Source organism: Silurus aristotelis (assembly GCF_946808225.1).
Source record: "Silurus aristotelis genome assembly, chromosome: 8".
In the NCBI taxonomy this organism is placed as follows: domain Eukaryota; kingdom Metazoa; phylum Chordata; class Actinopteri; order Siluriformes; family Siluridae; genus Silurus; species Silurus aristotelis.
In genome coordinates this window covers 745,456-767,955 of record NC_139581.1, presented here as the reverse complement: position 1 = coordinate 767,955, position 22,500 = coordinate 745,456, and the positions used below count along the sequence as shown (strand labels likewise).

Here is a 22,500-nt window from a genome sequence, read left to right as displayed (position 1 = left end):
GTTCGTTGAATTTTAAATCTGCCAAAACTCTAAAGCGAAACTCTACAACTAAATTCACAACGAGACAGAATTACCTTTAACATTCTGGTACGATCCTCTGCTGGGGGCGGGGCTTAATAACGCTTCTTTCATTGGCTGGTGAAATCTTTATGGACAGCTCTTTAGACAGGAAGTAGAGCTTCAGTGTAGTAGAGCTCTCATTTTTTTCTAATTTATTATACACCCACTGAGACTGATGATGATTGTGTTTATGTACACTATATAGTGAGTAGGGTGTGTGGTTTAGGACACACCCACAGTGGCTAAATAATGGCTTTGATGTGCACTACATAGTCAATATTCAGTGTTTGATCTTAGTGTTTATGTGCACTATATAGTGAACAAACTGGTTGGTTTGGGAGATGCCCACTCATACATTATCTTTGTGCTCATGTGCACTATATAGTAAGTAGTGTGTGTGGATTGGGACACGCCCACACACTTAATTGTACTGTTTATGTGCACTATATAGTAAGTAGTGTGTGTGGATTGGGACACGACCACACACTTAATTGTACTGTTTATGTGCACTATATAGTGAGTAGTGTGTGTGGATTGGGACACGCCCACACACTTAATTGTACTGTTTATGTGCACTATATAGTGCTCCCCCATTCTCCAACTTCCTGTATAATCAACATCATGGGTCCCCAAATGTTTTTTCTGTGAGGGCCACATAATTATTCCTTTCTTTAATGGGGGTCTGTAACAGAAGACGCCACGTGCCGGAGTGACTGGCAGTGTTACTGTGGGATATTATTAGAATTATTATACGTTTCAACAGATATTTCACCCATTAAAAGAGCATTATTACTGTCATAATCAATTTTTTTCATATTTATTGCTGTTGAAATCAAAATGTTTTCTTACTTATGCATGTGGTTTGTGGGTGAATCTAATAAATAATTAGGTTGCGTAAATAATTAGAGGTCGTGCGATCTAGGTCGGATCGTACTCGCCGATAACCAATTATTCAACCGATAGATAGAAACGATGGGTAAAAAATAACTCCATGTACATTACTGAAAACAGCACTTTTACAAATGTTAAACGGAAATTGTAATAAATATGGTCATTAATAAATATAATTATATAATTAATAAATTCTTATTAATTAATATATAGCGCTCCCCGTGCTGCACGCAGTCTCACGTGTAAAAACAAACAGCACGTGGCGTCAGTGATTCGCCTCTAGAGGCCGCTCTCGTAATGAAGGCAGACCGGAAGTTGAAAAAATTATCGGTACGGATTTCTGCAGATAGTCGACAGTTCCAAAGATCAAATATTGGTGCCTCGACCTCTGTTTATACCTAAAGGACATTTTATTAAATATAAAATGTATAATAATATAAAAATATTATTAAATACAGATCTGATTTTTGTATATTTATATATGATTATTAAATACAGATATAATATAAGTCAAATATATATTTATAATTACATTTTAAAAAGTATGTCTTCTGTGTTGTTCAGAGGGCTGTACCACATGTGGGAGCCGTAGTCTGGGAACCACTGAATACATGAAGGATGTCTTCATCTCTTCTTCCACCAAAGCTTTGATGGTTTGGGACACACCCACTTTGGCCTGGTGGTGTGTATGTGCACTATGTAGTGAAATGGGTGTGTGGTTGGGATCTTGGTGTATGTAACTGCTTTAATTGTATTGTTCTTCTTGCTCTGATCTTTCTCCACTTCCAAAGAAGGTTCTAAAGAAGGAACGGGAAACAGAGAGATGCAGTGTGAGATCTGAAGAGCTGTAATAAAATTAAGCAGGTCAGGAGTTCAGAACAAGTGAATGAAAGCACCTACAGACGACAGAAAGTGGAGGAATTTCACCTCCTGCTCAGTGTCTCTGTCTCTTCATCACTCCGTCCATCTTCTCACGTTCTCCACGGACACTGACACACAGAGAAAGAGAGCATGAAGAGCTGCATTCCTGCAGGAACCTATGAAGGAACCTCACTCAGTGGTGCAGAATGAAGAATGAAGGAGGGGAAAAAGAAAACCAGTATGTGGTGCTGGAAACAGTGGTATAGGAAACAGTAATGAAATGTGTCTTGCTGAAACACACACACACACACACACACACACACACACACACACACACACACACACAGCTAATGCTGCTCCTCAGCTCCTCATAAACAAAAAACCCAAACCCTGTGGTCAGGGGTCAAAGGTCAGACCTGCAGAAGCTTGGGAGATAGCAGGGGGTCTGCAGGAGGATAAGCACCGAACATCTGCACACATGTTCAGGAGAAGAAACTTCAAACAGAGTGGGAGAGAAAAACACAGCCACCAAAATAATCAGACTGAACCAGCACTCTTTTCATCTATTCATCTATTCTTTCTTTCTTTCTTTCTTTCTTTCTTTCTTTCTTTCTTTCTTTCTTTCTTTCTTTCTTTCTGTTTACACTGTTTACAAATGCACCTTCTAATCTCTAATCTTTAAATTCATCTTTTCTAATCTTTGTCTTCTCATCTCCACCTTATCTTCATCTATATCTTCTTCTCATCTCCACCACCTGCTTCACATATAACCTGAATGCATGATGAAGTTAATGTCCTTTTGGGAAAAGAACTTGATGTGAAATCTGGATGAATTCCTGTGAGAGGTTTGGCTGAAAAAATATAAATATAAATATTTCTGAGCGTTCTGTGATCTTCAGCAAGACTTTAAAGCAGTATGTTCTCTCCCTGATTCTTCTGCAGTGAAGAACGGCCTTGAAGATGCGACTGCTAAAGTATATTTAATATTTTACTGCCACCTAGTGGCTGCAGAGTTTAATTACTGCTGCTGATTAGAGTCAAGTCAAGAAGCTTTTATTGTCATGTTTGGAATATACATCTGATGCAGTACACAGTGACATGAGAGAACTTTCCTCCAGAACCCTGGTGCTGCATGAACAACAAAAAACAACACTGAGATACAGAACACAGGGTTCAGGACTAAAATAAGTGGATACATGTCAGTCAAATAGATGTGCAAAACAGTGTGTGTGTGTGTGTGTGTGTGTGTGTGTGTGTGTGTGTGTGTGAAGTGTATGTGTGAGGTGTGCATGTGATCGGTGTCTGTGAGGTGTGTGTGTGTTTGTGATCAGTGTGTGTGTGTGTGTGTGTGTGTGTGTGTGTGTGTGTGTGAAGTGTGTGTGTGAGGTGTGCATGTGATCGGTGTGTGTGAGGTGTATGTGTGTGTGTGTGTGTGTGTGTTTGTGATCAGTGTGTGTGTGTGTGTGTGTGTGTGTGTGTGAGGTGTGCATGTGATCGGTGTGTGTGAGGTGTATGTGTGTGTGTGTGTGTGTGTGTGTGTGTTTGTGATCAGTGTGTGTGTGTGTGTGTGTGTGTGTGTGTGTGTGTTTGTGATCAGTGTGTGTGTGTGTGTGTGTATGTGTGTGTGTGTGTGTGTGTGTGTGTGTTTGTGATCTGTGTGTGTGTGTGTGTGTGTGTGTATGTGTGTGTGTGTGTTTGTGATCAGTGTGTGTGTGTGTGTGTGTGTGTGTGTGTATGTGTGTGTGTGTGTGTATGTGTTTGTGATCAGTGTGTGTGTGTGTGTTAGTGTGTGTGTGTGTGTGTGTGTGAGGTGTGCATGTGATCGGTGTGTGTGAGGTGTATGTGTGTGTGTGTGTGTTTGTGATCAGTGTGTGTGTGTGGTTTATGCACAATGCTTTTGACTTTGCAGATGCAGCGTGTGGTGTAAATGTCCATAATGGAAGAGGGAGAGACTCTGATGATCTTCTCAGCTGTCCTCACTATCCTCTGTAGTGCCTTGTGATCCGAGACGGAGCAGTTTCCTAATTAGGCAGTGATGCAGCCGCTCAGGATGCTCTCAGCTCAGTAGTCCCCCTGTAGAACGTGGACAAGATGGGGGGAGGGAGAGTAGAGATGCTGCTTCTTGGTGATGGAGCTGGAGTTTAGTGACCTCTTTCTGAGAGTCCACTTACTGTGTTATAAAAAGATCTAATCTAATGTTTGGATTCTGTCTTTGTTAATCGTAAACCCCAAGATATTCTGGCACTATTCCACACTCTGAGTTACTAATCAGAAGGTTGGGGGTTCAATGCCCTTGTATCACCAATCTTACACTCTTGGGCCCCTGAGCGAGGCCTTTCCAGGGTATCATGTGCTGTATCATGGCTGACCCTGTGCTCTAATACCAACTTTCTAAAAAAACAACTAAAAACATAGCTGGAATATGCAAATCAGTTCATTTCACTGTGCTGTAACGTACATGTGACTAATAAAGGCTCTTGATCTGCTTCACTTTTAAATACAAGGTCAGGCTGAACCATGAGCTCGGAACCAGAGAGAAGAAGATGCACTCATAACCCATGGTGGCTACAAAGTTTGGGCAAGAAGAAGTCTAAGGTAGGACAGGAAGCTACATTAAATATAAGCTCCATGTTCTTCAGGAAGAGGTGTTTATTCTCTCTCTTTTAAAAAAATCACATGTCTAATTTACACAAAAAAATACTGCTGCATTAATAAATCTAAACTAGTCAAAGCAAATTATCGTTGTTATTAATCAGGACTGGTTGCTACGGCCATGTTAGCATCTACTGGGGGAAATTTAGCCGTCCAGACAAATATATTTATTACAACAATAATACAATAAATCATCATCATCATCTTCTCCCGCTTATCCGTAATTCGGGTCGCGGGGGCAGCAGTCTAAGCAGATTCCCCAGACACTTCTCCGTGTTCAGGGATCGGGCTGTCAAGGCCCCCGCCTTCGACTGCTGCCCAATCCTCTCAGCACCGGTCCCTTACGGTCCCTCCTGCAGGTGGTAAGCCCACGGGAAGGCGGCCCCACGTCGCTCCGACGTCACGGTCCTTGGTTTTATTTTTCTTGTAAGGGTCCCCTGAAGCATAGAGGGTTAAGGACCTTGCTCAAGGGCCCAAGAGTGGCAGCTTGGCGATACCGGGGCTTGAACCCCCGACCTTCCGATCGGTAACCCAGCGCCTTAACCACTGGAGCCACCACTCCCCCTAATAATACAATAAATGTAAAATAGAATGAAATAAAACTGTTTAAACAGTAATGTGAGTGATGCAATGCTGAGAGGAGGGACACTGAGAAACATTGGGGACACTGAGAAACACTTAAAGACACTGAGGGAGGCTGAGAGATGCTGAGGAACACTAAGAGACACCTAGAAACACTGGGCGGCACTGAGGGATGCAGTGAGACACTGAGGGACATTGAGAAACACTAAGGGACACAGAAATACTGAGGAACCCTTCAGGACGCTGAGAGACACTGACAGATGCTGAGAGACACTGAGATATGCTGAGAGACATTGGGGGACACTTAAAGACCCTGAGAGACAGTTAAAGACATTGAGGGATGCTAAGAGACACTGGGCGATGCTGGTGGAGAATAAGGATACTGAGGGACAGCTAAAAGACACCGAGGCACACTGAGGGATGCCGAGAGATGCTAAGAAACGCTAAGGGATGCTGAGAGATACTGAGAGACACTGAGAGATGTTGGGGACGCTGGGGGACACTTAAAGACCCTGGGAGACACTAAAGGATGCTGCGAGACACTGAAGGACACTGAGGAATGCTGAGAGATGCTGAGACACTTAGGGACACTGGGGATGCTGAAGGAGGCTGAAATACACAGAGAGAAACTGAGAGACTCTAAGGGATGCTGAGAAAAACTGGGAGGTGCTAAGAGACACTGAGAGACATTGAGAGACACTGAGAGACACTGGTGGACGCTTAGAGACACTGGGGGATGCTGAGCGACAATGAGAGACAGTGAGGGATGCTAAGGGGCACTGAGAGATGCTGAGAGACAGTGAGGGATGCTAAGGGGCACTGAGAGATGCTGAGAGACATTGAGGGTAACCGGGAGACATTAGGGATGATGAGAGACACTGAGATACAATAAGGGGCACTGAGGGACACTGAGAGACACTGAGATACACTAATGGATGCGTAGAGACACTGAGGGATGCTGAGGGATACTGAGAGACAATGTGGGATTCTGAGAAACTCAGAGAGAGGGATGCTGGGAGACACTTAGGGGCACTGGGGACACTGAGGACACAGAGAGACATTTAGGGACACTGTGAGATACTGAGGAATGCTAAGGGACACTAAGAGACACTGAAAGACACTGAGGGACACAGAGATACTGAGGGACACTGTGGCATGCTGAGGTACACTGAGGGATGCTAAGAGACATGAGGGATGCTAAGTAACACTGAGGGACACTCAGGAGGCATGGCCTCTGTGTTTGTGTCTGTAGCCTGTTAGATGGCTCGGCCCCTGTGTACAAGTTGTTACTATGGAAATGATAACTTACTAGAACTATTTCTGTGTCCCCGTGTCCCCATGTCCTGATACTGTAATAAAATAAAAATGAAATGATATATGGCTCTAAGGGTAGTAACAGGCTCAGCATTATCTCCATAGCTTTAGCATTTACTTTAGCATTAACACTGTCACACCAGGGTAAAACATGATTCAAAATGTGTTTAACAACTTCTCCTAAGATAGCTGTCCATGATTTAGGAAGTTAGCATTAGCATCACTGTTAGTGTAAACATGCTTCAGGCCTCCGACGTGCCCTTGAGCAGCTGCAGTTCCGTTGCCACTACGTGTCGACCTGCTGGTCGGTTCTTCTGAAACAGAGCTGAAATTTCCTCGAAGGTTTTCCCTTTAGTCTCAGGGACTCGTAAAGACGTGAAGATCGTGAAACCGAAGAGTAGAACAGCGAAGATGATGAAGACGTACACATCACAGTAGTGCTGCAAAATAAATAAATATATACATGAGTTTGAATAATGTTCATTTGCTCACTTATGCTGGTTCTGTGCAGATCTGGAGGCTGTCAGTATACTTTATTTGTTAGCTACATTAGCCTCGTAGCATAACTATAAAACACAAACATTCACACATGAAGTCCAGTGGAGAAGTTTTTGTGAAGGAGGTGTGGCCCTTGTGTCTGTCAGTTCAGTAAAGGAGGTGTGGCCCTTGTGTCTGTCAGTTCAGTATAGGGGGTGTGGCCTCTGCGTCTATTAGTTCAGTAAAGGGGGTGTGGCCTCTGCGTCTATCAGTTCAGTAAAGGGGGTGTGGCCTCTGTGTCTGTCAGTTTAGTAAAGGAGGTGTGGCCTCTGTGTCTTTCAGTTCAGTAAAGGAGGTGTGGCCTCTGTGTCTTTCAGTTCAGTAAAGGAGGTGTGGCCTCTGTGTCTTTCAGTTCAGTAAAGGAGGTGTGGCCTCTGTGTCTGTCAGTTCAGTAAAGGAGGTGTGGCCTCTGTGTCTGTCCCTGCAGTAGTGTACAGTTCATTAAGGATTGTAAATGATCCGTTTGAGACATTAGTGCAGACTGGACCGAGTGGACTGAGAATACTTTACCTTCACATAAGGGAAAAACATCCCGACGATGAAGTTACTGGTCCAGTTGCAGAAGCCAGCGAGAGCAATGGCTGCAGGCCGTGGTCCCTGACTAAACAACTCAGCTACTATGAACCACGGGATCGGACCTGGTCCAATTTCAAAGAAACTGACGAAAAGAAAAACTGCCACCATGCTCAAGTAACTCATCCAGGAGTATGTGTTCTGAAACAGCAGAAAAGACCGTAAACAAGTGAACAGAAAAATGGTAGTGAGGAATATTTAGTGTAGTGTTCAGCTTATTTATTATCCTAAAACACTTATTGTAAGAAAAAATACATATACACATTTGTTTTTTACAAAGAATATTATTTATATATTATGAATTTCTTTTGTATGTATATTTGTATTTAATATTTAAATAATATAACAATATTATTGGTTTTAATTATGTATTTATTTTATTAACCGTCACTGAAAGCCGAGTTTATAAAGAGCACCCTGTTGGATGATAATGTTGATAATGCACCATAATAGAAAAACACCCTGCAGTTCCTCTTCTGTCCATCAGTAGGCTCTGTTTCCCATCTGCTTCATTTAGAAAAGCAAAGATTCGACCAGTTTTGTCCTCACAGGCTGCCCAGGTGCTTGATCAGGGTCTTGTGATTTCGAGACTTTCGAGACCAGCTCTCTGCTGGCAGGTCTTCCTCTAAACGCTATTCATCCACTGCAAATGATCCAAAACGCAGCTGCACGACTTGTGTTCAATCTGCCTAAGTTCTCCCACACCACCCCACTGCTGCTCCTTCACTGGCTTCTGGTAGCTGCACGTATCAGATTCTAAACACTGATGATCACCTACAAAGCTGAAAATGGACCAGCACCATCTTACCTCAGAGACCTCATCAGATCTCGCACTGCACCCCGCTGTCTGAGATTCTCCAGCACTGCTCCACTGGTACCACCTTCTCTCAGAATGAGAGGTAAGTACACTTCAAGGCTCTTCTCTGTTCTGGCACCGAGGTGGTGGAATGAACTTCCCCTAGATGTCTGAAAAGTGGAGTCCCTGGCGATCTTCAAGCGATGGGTGAAGACCTTCATCTTCCTGAAACACTTAAACTAACAGTTTCCAAGTTTGTTTTGTCTTTTATAAAATACTCCTCTAATCAGAGTGTAGTCTGATTTATCTTAAGTTTGTAATCAGTGTTTCAGTGTAGATTTATTCATTGATGGAAACTCAAAGCACTTTGTACGTTGCTGTGGACATGGACGTCTGCTAAATGCTGTAAATGTAAACAGCAGGAGATCAGTCACACCTGCAGCTTATTGCCTCATCACTGATAAACCCACATGCTGGTGTTATCATGTTGCAGTGTGTAAATTGCTCAACTCCTTCTCATGACCAGTGTTTTACGAAATTATTTTACTGGACTTTGATTGTTAAGATTTTTTTCCACCTTGTGGAGACCGAACCTCACGGGAAAACCTCATGATTGGTTCATTCTCTGGGACAGGAGCTCTGACAGTAGTGTAGATGTATAAGATCTTTGTAATAGTAAGGAGTAAAGCTGTATGTTCTCACACATCTTCAGGACTTCAGAAAATGAGTGTTTATAGTAAATGGATAAAAAGATTGACATGTAGCTGTGCTGTCAGTCTGATAAAACACTCAGGGACATGCTTTTAGAGTAAATAATCAACTACAAGTTGATAACATTTCATCACACCACACTGTCCGTGCTCTACCCATAGCCACACCCCTGACATGGTATAGACACGCCCACTTGTGCTGTGACTGCATACTGTAATAAACTTATGCGTGCTTGTAAGAATGCAGTGATGCAGTGCACCTCCTTCACCTGTCTCACTGAAAAATCACATGACCAGACACACACCTGTCTCACTGTCTGAAATAAAATCACATGACCAGACACACACCTGTCTCACCGTCTGAAAAATCACATGACCAGACACACACCTGTCTCACCGTCTGAAAAATCACATGACCAGACACACACCTGTCTCACTGTCTGAAATAAAATTACATGACCAGACACACACCTGTCTCACTGTCTGAAATAAAATCACATGACCAGACACACACTTGTCTCACCGTCTGAAAAATCACATGACCAGACACACACCTGTCCCACTGTCTGGAAAATCACATGACCAGACACACACCTGTCTCACTGTCTGAAATAAAATCACATGACCAGACACACACCTGTCTCACCGTCTGAAAAATCACATGACCAGACACACACCTGTCCCACTGTCTGGAAAATCACATGACCAGACACACACCTGTCCCACTAACACAGAGAGGGCAGAGAGGCAGTGAGTTTTATCATCAGCAGTTGAAATGATCTCACCAGGTAAACGAGTCCGATCGTCATTCCCACAGCACAGCAACACATTCCACTCAAACCGATTAACAGCAGAGTTCTTCTCCCAGCCCGGTCCACCAAAACCACCTACACACATAATACAGGAAAAAAACTGATTATACACACAGTGACCAAAAGTTGTAATTATGTGCACTATAAAGCACATCGGGTGTGTGATTTGGGACATGCCCACAGTGAACTTATGATTGATGATGATGAGTGTATGTGCACTATGTAGTAAATAGATTGTGTGGTTTTGGACATGCCCATAGTGAACCATTAATAGTTCTGTGTGCAAAATATAGTGAATATGATTTTGGACACGGATGCAGTGCCCTAATAATGATGTTTATGTGCACTATATAGTGAGTAGGGAGTGTGATTTGGGACACGTTCACGTTGTACAGATCATTACTAACTAGTGTAAAGATCACGTGTGCATCACGTGTAATTAAATGTGTCACGTGTTTCTTTGGTGATACTGCAAAAGCCCTTCTCCGTTTCTTAGCTGTGTGTGTGTGTGTGTGTGTGTGTGTGTGTGTGTGTGTGTGTGTGTGTTTCCTGCTCTGTTTGTATTGTCATTAGTGTGTACTCACTGACAGCAGTGTGAAGAAGGTGTTTACGACTCCGACCCCGATGGTGGCGTAGACGGGCTGAGCGACTCCGGCGTTGTGGAAAATATCAGTGGAGTAATAAAAGATCTGGAATAAAAATAAACAGTCAGAGAGCAGAACAAATATTATCTTTTCACAGCAGCTATAAAACAACTATCGCAATGATGTGAGCAATAAACACACAAATACACACATAAAATCTCTCAGAAATCACTCCTCCGCTTTCACTCGCACACTCGCACACGTTCACTCATTCACACGTTCACTCACATACACATTCACTTATTCACACGTTCACCCATTCATTCATACACACATTCACTCTTTCACCTCTTTTACTTATTCACTCTCTCCTTATTCAGACTTTCACTCATTCACTGTTTCACTTCTCTCTCGGTGATTGTTCGACCCTGCAGTGTTTAAATAACAGATAAAACTGGTGTAATCAGGAGGAGCTTTGGTTCCTCACAGCGTTAATCCCGGAGAGCTGCTGTGACAGATGCAGCATCAGAGCCACGAACAGCTGCTGTCTGTACTGTTCTGCTCGTAACAGCCACCATATTGAAACCTTTGATTCTTTCATGGCCTCCTCTTTCTCTTTCTGCATTTCTGAGATATCTTTTGACATGTCGTAGTCACCTTTAAGGCGCTTTAAACCTAAACACACACACACACACACACACACACACACACACACACACACACACACACACACACACACACACACACACACACACACACAAAAATGAACCGGTCAAATATCACACACATATGATCATGTATATAATAAATAATGTGACACTTTTTTTTTTATTAAAAAATAAATTTAAAGAACATTTTTTATATAAAATCCTGTATGGGGAAATTGGAAAAATATAAGCAAAAAAATGTAAATGACAATTTTTATCAGAAAAGTAACAAAAAAGAAAAACCCTTCAAACCAAAAACTCTGTGTGTGTTTTGTGTGTGTGTGTGTGTGTGTGTGTGTGTGTGTGTGTGTGTGTGTATACTATATATATCTATATGTATATATATACTCTTGCAGGCCTCCTCCTTCTTTCCCAGTTTGATATACACGTATCTCGGACTCTCAGGGCACAATGGCAGCAACAAACTCTGGAGCAGTGCAATGACTCCGGATAATCCGAGCAGCACATGCCACATATCATCATTCCCTAACAGGAAGTCCAAACCCAGGACCTGAAACACACACACACACACACACACACACACACACACACATTATGAACGGCAGGTGTAAAGGCCACGCCTCCTGCACTGTGACTGTGAATGGTGTGTGTGTGTGTGTGTGTGTGTGTGTGTGTGTGTGTGTGTGTGTACCTGGCTGATAAGGATGCCGATGACGACGGCGAGTTGGTGCAGTGTTCCTAACGCACCTCTGTACTTTAGCGGGGCGATTTCACCGATGTACATCGGAACCAGTCCAGACGAGAGACCTGCAACAGGTGAGGGGGAAAACATAAACCCACTTCCTGTTTATTAAACCACTTCCTGTTTATTAAACCCACTTCCTGTTTATTAAACCACTTCCTGTCCAAACTGTCAGGGAAACTAGAGGGCATGCAGAAGATAATAAAAGGGTAAACTCAAAGCACCTTCATATGATAAAATTAACCCTGAGAGAACCCTGATACAGAACTCTTACACAGAACCCCTGATACAGAACTCTTACACAGAACCCCTGATACAGAACTCTTACACAGAACCCCTGATACAGAACCCCTGATACAGAACTCTTACACAGAACCCCTGATACAGAACTCTTACACAGAACCCCTGATACAGAACCCCTGATACAGAACTCTTACACAGAACCCCTGATACAGAACCCCTGATACAGAACTCTTACACAGAACCCCTGATACAGAACTCTTACACAGAACCCCTGATACAGAACTCTTACACAGAACCCCTGATACAGAACCCCTGATACAGAACTCTTACACAGAACCCCTGATACAGAACTCTTACACAGAACCCCTGATACAGAACCCCTGATACAGAACTCTTACACAGAACCCCTGATACAGAACCCCTGATACAGAACTCTTACACAGAACCCCTGATACAGAACTCTTACACAGAACCCCTGATACAGAACCCCTGATACAGAACTCTTACACAGAACCCCTGATACAGAACTCTTACACAGAACCCCTGATACAGAACTCTTACACAGAACCCCTGATACAGAACCCCTGATACAGAACTCTTACACAGAACCCCTGATACAGAACTCTTACACAGAACCCCTGATACAGAACCCCTGATACAGAACTCTTACACAGAACCCCTGATACAGAACTCTTACACAGAACCCCTGATACAGAACCCCTGATACAGAACTCTTAAACAGAACCCCTGATACAGAACCCCTGATACAGAACTCTTACACAGAACCCCTGATACAGAACCCCTGATACAGAACTCTTACACAGAACCCCTGATACAGAACTCTTACACAAAACCCCGATACAGAACCCCTGATAGAGAACCCCTGATACAGAACTCTTACACAGAACCCCTGATACAGAACCCCTGATACAGAACCCCTGATACAGAACTCTTACACAGAACCCCTGATACAGAACTCCTACACAGAACCCCTGATACAGAACCCCTGATACAGAACCCCTGATACAGAACTCTTACACAGAACCCCTGATACAGAACTCTTACACAGAACCCCTGATACAGAACCCCTGATACAGAACTCTTAAACAGAACCCCTGATACAGAACCCCTGATACAGAACTCTTACACAGAACCCCTGATACAGAACCCCTGATACAGAACTCTTACACAGAACCCCTGATACAGAACCCCTGATACAGAACTCTTACACAAAACCCCGATACAGAACCCCTGATAGAGAACCCCTGATACAGAACTCTTACACAGAACCCCTGATACAGAACCCCTGATACAGAACCCCTGATACAGAACTCTTACACAGAACCCCTGATACAGAACTCCTACACAGAACCCCTGATACAGAACCCCTGATACAGAACTCTTACACAAAACCCTGATACAGAACCCCTGATAGAGAACCCCTGATACAGAACTCTTACACAGAACCCCTGATACAGAACCCCTAATACAGAACCCCTGATACAGAGCTCTTACACAGAACCCCTGATACAGAACCCTGATGACGAAATCATGTGGAAGTGGTTGAGGGTTAAAGAGCGTTAGACACTGGAACACAGCGGCGGTGTTTACCGCAGTAGAAGCCCATGATGGCACGTCCCGCAATCACCATGATGTGAGAAGTTCCCATTTTAGCCAAACCCATGAGGAGACTCGCAACCAGAGCGAGAACGTTCATCACCAGCATTCCTTTAACCCTGCAGAGCAAACATCATCATCATCATCATCATCATCATCATCACTATCATCATCATCATCATCATCATCATCATCATCATCATCACTATCATCATCATCATTATCATCATCATTATTATTATTATTATGATTATTATTATTTAATACATAAATACTATAACATTTATATATTTAGATGAAAAATAATAAAATGTATATTCAGGAGAAATTTTTTTAAAACATTTCATTTATTTAATATAAACAGTTGTTTGGAATAAATTAAATTTTTTGAAAGTTGATTTAAGTTTTAATTTTTGTAAATTTTTTGTTTGTTTAGATTTTTTTTAAATCAGGACCCTTTACCTTCCTCTGAAATCAGCAATGAATCCCACCAGGAAGGACGAGATGATTCCTCCAACAGGAAATATGGCCACTGATAAAGACCAGTACATGGTGAGAGAGAACTTCTGCATCTGAAGCTCATCACCTTCAGCTGGTGTAACGTTACTGCGTTCAGTACCCACAGGAAAGCCGAGTGTCCGAGCGTAGTGCTGCGTAATCACCTGCAACACACACAACACACACTGCTGTCAGTACCTGCATTCATAATAACAATAAAATAATAATAAACATGTGTGTGTGTGTGTGTGTGTGTGTGTGTGTGTGTGTGTGTGTGTGTGTGTGTGTGAGACCTCCTGTGGAGCGTTTATAACTCCAATCCCATATCCATACTGCAGAGAACCAAGAGCAGCAGTGAACACGGCCAGAGCCAGAGTACCTGTTAACTGCTACACACACACACACACACACACACACACACACACACACACACACACACACACACACACACACACACACACACACACACACACACACAAACCTTTAATACACTTAATAAAGTTTAATTAATTTAGCCAGATGTGCTGGTTTGAGTATTTTAGAATCTGTTACTGAAATGTTATTATTTTGGTGCAAAAAACATCTGGTCAGTAGGTGTGTGTTATTTCAAGATTCTGGAGTGAGTTGGATGAAGTGGTAGATGGTGTACCTAGGAAAGAACGATTGGTGATTGGGGCAGACTTTAATGGGCATGTAGGTGAAGGGAACAGAGGTGATGAGGAGGTGATGGTAGGTATGGTTTTAAGGAGAGGAATGTGGAAGGGCAGATGGTGGTAGATGTTGCTAAAAGGATGGAAATGGCAGTGGTGAACACGTATTTTAAGAAGAAGGAGGATCATAGGGTGACGTATAAGAGTGGAGGAAGGTGCACACAGGTGGATTATGTTCTATGTAGGAGATGCAACCTGAAGGAGATTGGAGACTGTAAGGTGTTGACGGGGGACAGTGTAGCTAGACAGCATCGGATGGTGGTCTGTAGGATGGTTTTGGAGGTAAAGAAGAAGAGAAAGAGAGTGAGGACTGAAAGAAGAATAAGATGGTGGAAACTGAAGGAGGAAGACTGTAGTGTGAGGTTCAGGGAAGAGGTCAGACAGGAGCTCGGTGGTGGTGGTAAGAAGGTGCTGGATGATTGTGGAACTACTGCATAAGTGATGAGGGAGGCAGCTAGAAAGGTTCTTGGTGTGACATCTGGAAATAGAAAGGAAGATAAAGAGACGTGGTGGTGGAATGAGGAAGTGCAGGAGAGCAGAAGGAGAAAGAGGTTGGAGAAACAGAATTGGGATCGACAGAGTGATGAGAAAAGTAGGCAGGAGTACAAGGAGATGCAGTGGTGGAAGCATGGAGATGTTTAGGAGAGATGCAGTGGAGTTTTTAAAAAGATTGTTCAACAAGATTTTGGAAGGTGAGAAGATGCCTGAGGAATGGAGAAGGAGTGTGCTGGTACTGATCTTTAAGAATAAGGGAGATGTGCAGACCTGCAGTAACTACAGGGGAATTAAGTTGATCAGTCACACCATGAAGTTATGGGAAAGAGTAGTGGAAGTCAGGCTGAGAGAAGGGGAATGAAAGTCAGTAGGAGTAAGACAGAGTACATGTGTGTGAATGAGAGGGAGGGCAGTGGAGGGGTGCGGTTGCAGGGAGAAGAGGTGGAAAAGGTGGAGGAGTTCAGGTACCTGGGGTCAACAGTGCAAAGTAATGGAGAGTGTGTTAGAGAAGTGAAGAAAAGAGTGCAGGCAGGGTGGAGTGGGTGGAGAAGAGTGATAGCAGGAGTGATTTGTGATAGAAGAGTATCTGCAAGAATGAAAGGGAAAGTTTATAGGACTGTGGTGACACCTGAGATGTTGTATGGATTAGAGACAGTGGCATTGAGTAAAAGACAGGAGGTGGAGCTGGAGGTAGCAGAGCTGAAGATGTTGAGATGTTCGTTGGGAGTGATGACGATGGACAGGATTAGAAATGAGTTTATTAGAGGGACAGCGCATGTAGGACGTTTTGGAGACAAGGTGAGGGAGGTGAGATTGAGATGGTTTGGACATGTGCAGAGGAGGGACATGGGGTATATCAGTAGGAGAATGCTGAGGATGGAGACACCAGGAAGGAGGAAAAGAGGAAGACCAAGGAGGAGGTTTATGGATGTGGTGAAGACATGCAGGTAGTTGGTGTGAAAGAGGCAGATGTAGAGGACAGGGGGTTATGGAGACGGATGATCTGCTGTGGAGACCCCTAATGGGAGAAGTCGAAAGAAAAAGAAGAAGAATTTGTGTGTGTTATTTATATATATATATATAGGTGTGTGTTATTTCAGTGTGTATATTTATATATATAGGTGTGGTTTGTACAGTAGCTTCGTCTGTATGGATTCTGGTCTTTCAGTTGTTGCTTGTACACGTTTACCTTCTATGGGTGATCAGGTTTTTTCTTCCCATTTGAGATTAGACAGGCGAAATCTCTGTGTTTTTAAATCTGCTCTTTTTTAGAAGAGTGTTCAGGTGATTTTTTTTTTTATCTTATTATTTATGTTTATTATTTTATTGTTATTATTACTTTTTTCTTCTTTTATTTGCTATTTTTATGCTATGAACTGTAACTTTTTAAGGTACTATATAAAATTAATTAAAAAAATTATTATAATAATAATTATTATTATAATTATTATAATTATTATAATTATTATTATTATTATTATTATTATTATTATTATTATTATCTGAACCACCGGGTTATATTTATGTGCTTTTTCTAATATTTCATGGTTTCCATAGTAACAGCTTGTTCGATTTAAAAATATTTGATTGTTAATTCAATGTGATTTTTTGCCAGGAATCATTTTATTCCTCATCTCTAGTTTCAGAACATGGCTATTGAGAACAGTGGTGATCAGTGATTGGTTGTTGAGAACAGTGGTGATCAGTGATTGGTCGTTGAGAATAGTGGTGGAATTAGAAGTATGATATTTTTGAAGTAAAACAGGGAAGTGGAGGCTGCAGTGTGCTGCTCACTCTTCTTTATTATATATATGAAATATTGTGAAAACATGCAAGGTTCAATTGTTTTTATTTTTAAAAAAATGCTTTTTATCAGTATGTTTAAACATATTTTGAGAATAAATTAGTAAATTTTGTACATAATTTACTTAATAATTAAATATATATAAATATTTTTCAATAATTATTTGTAGGTATAAAATAATTTATTTAACTGACATCAATATTCAACCTTTTACTAAAGAAAAAATAGTATAAATGTTGTAAAAACATAAAATACATTGTACTTATATATAAAACTAATACTCTGATTACAAGCTACAATGGCAAAATGCAAAATGCGCATATTATAAAATAATAATCCCAATATTAATAAATGAAATATTAATATATTATAGATATTAATATTATTTTTTAAATTAAATTAAATTCTTTTTCTTGAATAAAAATGGTAATAAACACACACTGTACCTTCTCCATGTTGGTGCTCTGCTCACTGGTAAAAACACACAGATCCAAGGTCCTGCTGCTGTTTTCCCAATCACAGGTAAATGATCAAACACACACACACACACACACACACACACACACACACACACATACACACACACACACACATACACACACACACACACACACACATACACACACACACACACACACACACACACACACACACACACACACACATACACACACACACACACACACACATACACACACACACACACACACACACACACACACACACAAGCATGCATGCACGCACGCACGCACGCATGCACACACACACACACACACACACATACACACACACACACACGCACACACACACACACACACATACACACACACACACACACACACACACACACACACACACAAGCATGCACGCACGCACACACGCACGCACGCACACACACACACACACACACACACACACACACACACACACACACACACACACACACAAACAAACTCACACACATTAACTACAAATAATGCAGAGGTGCACTATTATACAGGTGTGTGTGTGTGTGTGTGTGTGTGTGTGTGTGTGTGTGTGTGTGTGTGTGTGTGTGTGTGTGTGTGTGTGTGGACTTAATTCTGTGGCAGTCATTTGATAGTAATAAATGATAGTGTTAATAAATGTGGGAAATTTTGGGAGTTAAGTTGAGAATCACAGCGAGAGAAAACGTTTCTAATGAAAAATAAAAACGTCTAAATACATCTGAGAGTAAGATAACAGGAATAATGGAGTAATAACGCTGACTCAGACTCACTCTCAGAGTTAATCAGTGACAGCAGAGGAATAGAACAAAGTCTGAGGGGTGAGAGACGAACACCAGGGGAGATAGAGAGAGAGAGAGAGAGAGAGAGAGAGAGAGAGAGAGAGAGAGAGAGAGAGAGAGAGAGAGAGAGAGAGAGAAATGAAGAGATTCTAAGGTGAAAAATGGTTTAAAAGAGCCCTAATCTAGACAAAAGTAGCCCTAGATTGGACTGAAGATTGGAGAAAATGGTTCTAGATTTCATTGAAAAGCCAGAAGGAGTCATAGACTGGTCTAAAAACACTCTGTTTTTATGTTAAGTTTGTAATCCAGTGTAAATGTATTTATTGATAGAGACTTAAACACTTTTGGACACGGTCGTCTGCTAAATGCCACAAATGTAAATGTGAATGTAAAAAGCCTTAGATTAAAGAGAACGAGCCTTAGATTGGAGATCAGAACTCAGCAGGCTGGACAGTAGAAGTTCCAGACTGGATGAAGGAAATCCCTGATAAGCTTGGTGTGGACACACTCTGTTGGACAGAAAGATGTTCCCTCAGCTTACACAATAAAGGCTCTGGTTCTCTAGAGAAGCCTCTGGTGTGACAGGAGAAACTGCAGACTGGATGGGAAAAAGCCCCACATTAGGCAGACAAACCCAGACGGGGCGAACGGCTCAGTTGCATGGAAGATTCCTGAGGAGAACAGTTTTGGTGGAACAGGTTTTCTGGAAACAAAGGCTCAGGTTGAATGTGAAAAGCTCCAGAATGGACAGAATAAGTCCCAGATTTGGCAAAAAAAAATTCTCCCGTTTGGCATTAAAACTCATCTGTAGACAGAACAAGGTTCCCTCAGGATTGGTGTAAAAATCTGAAGGTTTAACAGGAAAAATCTTGAGGTTGGACAAATAAAAACTTTTTATTGGTTATTTAATCACAAATTAAGTATAAGTATTGAATTTAACAGAAGAAAACTTGTGATAGGAAAAACATTATGTTTCTCTAGAAGAAACCACAGGGCTTGAACTGATAAACTCCATATTACACTAACAAATACCAACAAAGCCCTGAGTCAGGAAAAAGCTACTACAGGGAATAACGAAGAACAAGTAACAGTTACACTACTACCACTACTAATAATAATAATACTATTAATTAATCATAAATAATTACTGTTAACTAGTTATATTAACTATGAACTAAATATTATCTAGGTATAAATAATAATAAATAATTACTAGTAATAAACAATAAAGCAGAAGCAGGTTTTATATATAATAAATAAACAGCGGTATTTGGATTGACATTATAATTTATTTTGTACTTAATATTTGGAAATGCGGTATATTAAAAGAAAATAAATAAAAAGCGATAAGATTATGAAGAAATTAATGTTAATGAGATGTCCACCAGGAGGCGCTGCATCACTTCTACACAGGGTTTAGTTCTCTCTTAATATCTTAGTGTGATTGTGGAGAAACTGTCTCACATCAAACACCACAGGGAAACAAAACAGAGAGAAAGAGAGAGAGAGAGAGAGAGAGAGAGAGAGAGAGAGAGAGAGAGAGAGAGAGAGAGAGAGAGAGAGAGAGTCAAAAAAGACTGAATGATGGAGTGATAGACAGAGAGACAGTTGAAAAGACAGATAGGCATGCAAAAAATATAACAGGATAAACAGATAGATTATTGGTAGATAAAGAAAAACACAGACAGACAGAGCGACCAAAAGATGGACAGAAGAACAAAGTGACAGAAAGACAAATGGAAATATAAGAATACAGATTAGAATATAAACTAAATTAGGATACAGAAAACATACAAGCAGACAGAGAAAGAGACAAATAGACAAAAATACAGAGAGACAGAGAGAGACGGACAGACAGAAAGACAAAGAGAGAGGGACCAAAGGACAGAGGGACAAACAGTGGAGACAGAGGTACAGACATACAGGCACTGTGATAGACAAACAGAGGGACAGACAGAAAGGCAGACAGATAGACATACAAACAGCAGGACAGACAGACAGAAAGAGGGACAGACAGGCAAAGGGGCAGACATACAGCCAGACAGAGGGAGAGATAGAGGGACAGACAGACAAAGGTGCATTCAGACATATAGGCAGACAGACATACATGCAGACAGACATACATGTAGACAGAGGGGACAGACAGACAGACATACATGCAGACAGACATACATGTAGACAGAGGAACTGACAGACAGACATACAGACAGACAGACAGACAGACAGACAGACAGACAGACATGCAGACAGAGAGGACAGACAAACAGAGAGAGGACAGACAGAGGAACTGACAGACATACATACATGCAGACAAAGGGGACACACAGACACCCAGAGGAACAGACATACAGAGAGACAGACAGACAGCAGGACAGACAGACAGAGAGGCATACAAACAGAAAGAGGAATAGACAGGCAAAGGGGCAGATATACAGCCAGACAGAGAGACAGATGGAGGGCAGACAGACAAAGGTACATTTGGACAGATAGACAGACAAAGAGACATACATGTAGACAGAGGGGACAGACAGACAGACAGACAGACAGACAGACAGACAGACAGACAGACAGACAGACAGACAGACAGACAGACAGACAGACAGACAGACAGACAGAGGAACAGAAGACTGTTAGACGCTAGCGCTAATCCTGAAATCACTCATTCTTCTCATGTTCTTTTGTTCCAGTCCAATCTAATGGCTCAGGAATATTTTTTCTTGTTGGATCTGATTTGACCTTCAGTTTCTGTGAAGGACATCCAGCCTTTCCTCCAAGCTGTGCGTTTAGCACACACACACACACACACACACACACACACACACACACACACACACACACACACACACACATATACATATATGTACAGGCAGACTGGTCAGAACGTCATCTCTAAACTCATCTCCAGTGCCCTTTAGTGAGAGGACACACACATGCACGCACACACACACACACACACACACACACACACACACACACACACACACACACACACACACACACACACACACACACACACACACACACACACACACGTCACTGCTGCCTGTTAGAGAAACTCTTCCAGAAATGCTAATGTGGCTAACAGTCATTCAATGTCAGTAAACAGCAGATAGAATAATAATTCACTTTCCTCAGACCAGCCATTTCAGTCACTGAGGTCACATGACTGTTAGACTTGAGGACAAGATCAAGGATTAACAGACCAACAATGAAGCAAGACAGACAGACGTTAGACAATTACAGACAGACAGTTTGTGTGCCCTTAGCAGCAGTGTAGCAGATCTGGAACCAGACTTAGAGATTTTGAAAAATCCCTTAGAATTTTACTACATCTAAGTGAAACCCTTTGGTTTGATGTGGAACGCTGAGGCATCATCAGTGCTTCAGCAGTTCTCCATCCTCATGCTGCATGTGTGGCTTTTAAACCCTCATCCTTCTTCTGCTGGAGCTCCACAACTCTATCACAAAATGGTGGCTTATGCAGAGGGATATTAAAAGGGTTAAGCTTAACACACACACACACACACACACACACACACACACACACACACACACACACACACACACACACACACACACACACACACACACACACACACACACACACACACTTCAGTTGAAGACTCATGTGCAGTTTGAAGGCAGTGTGAGTGTTTATAAGTGGAGAAGAGGAACCAGATGGCGTACATCTGTACATTAAACTACACTTTTGCTGAAATGATGTGGACACCTGAACATAAGATTCCACATTTAATCTCCAGTCACTGTTATCATGAGCTCCACTCTTCTGGGATTCTGTGGAGATTCATTCAGCCACAAGAGTGTTAGCAGAGGTACTGATGTAGGTGAGAAGGTGAGGAGGTTCCTGGGGTGCAGTCAGTGTTCATATTCATACCAAAGGTCTTCAGAGCTCCATAGCAGGAGATCCACATATTGGTGGAAAAGTCGGGTGTCCTAAAACTTTTGACTGTATAGTGGATCCATATCTATCTCTGTTTGGGTGTTTTTCCAATCTCATATATCCGATCTCGTACTTTCCCGATCTCGTATATCCGATCTCGTACTTCCGATCTCATATTTCTCT

The 22,500-nt window shown here is 41.9% G+C and overlaps 1 protein-coding gene across 3 annotated transcripts; it reads right to left on the bottom strand.

Annotated features, from left to right (window-relative positions):
* Nucleotides 1–5,036: 5,036 nt before the first annotated feature.
* On the bottom strand, nt 5,037–17,754 carry slc2a2 (solute carrier family 2 member 2). 3 transcript variants are annotated; one of them, XR_014534598.1, is made up of 12 exons: nt 17,596–17,754; nt 14,434–14,529; nt 14,105–14,304; nt 13,637–13,761; nt 11,732–11,847; nt 11,428–11,590; nt 10,860–11,047; nt 10,373–10,477; nt 9,762–9,863; nt 7,408–7,611; nt 6,168–6,800; nt 5,037–6,034 (listed from the first exon to the last, which is right to left on the bottom strand). XR_014534598.1 is itself a non-coding variant. In XM_083548008.1 (11 exons), exons 1-11 carry the CDS (start codon nt 17,602–17,604, stop codon nt 6,603–6,605), a joined length of 1,506 nt encoding a protein of 501 aa, XP_083404134.1. In that variant the 5' UTR covers nt 17,605–17,754; the 3' UTR covers nt 5,037–6,602. The 3 variants fall into 3 exon arrangements, 2 of the variants coding, with proteins under 2 accessions (XP_083404134.1, XP_083404135.1); XM_083548008.1 differs by having other exon boundaries at nt 5,037–6,800; XM_083548009.1 differs by having other exon boundaries at nt 5,037–6,800; nt 14,434–14,526; nt 17,596–17,738.
* Between the last annotated feature and the right edge of the window lie 4,746 nt (nt 17,755–22,500).

Coding starts and splice junctions, on each gene's coding strand:
- slc2a2 (XM_083548008.1), bottom strand. Junction 14,305..14,433: donor TTATAAACGCTCCACAGGAG/GTCTCACACACA, acceptor TGTGTGTTGCAG/GTGATTACGCAGCACTACGC. Junction 11,048..11,427: donor GAAGGAGGAGGCCTGCAAGA/GTATATATATAC, acceptor GTGTGTGTTTAG/GTTTAAAGCGCCTTAAAGGT.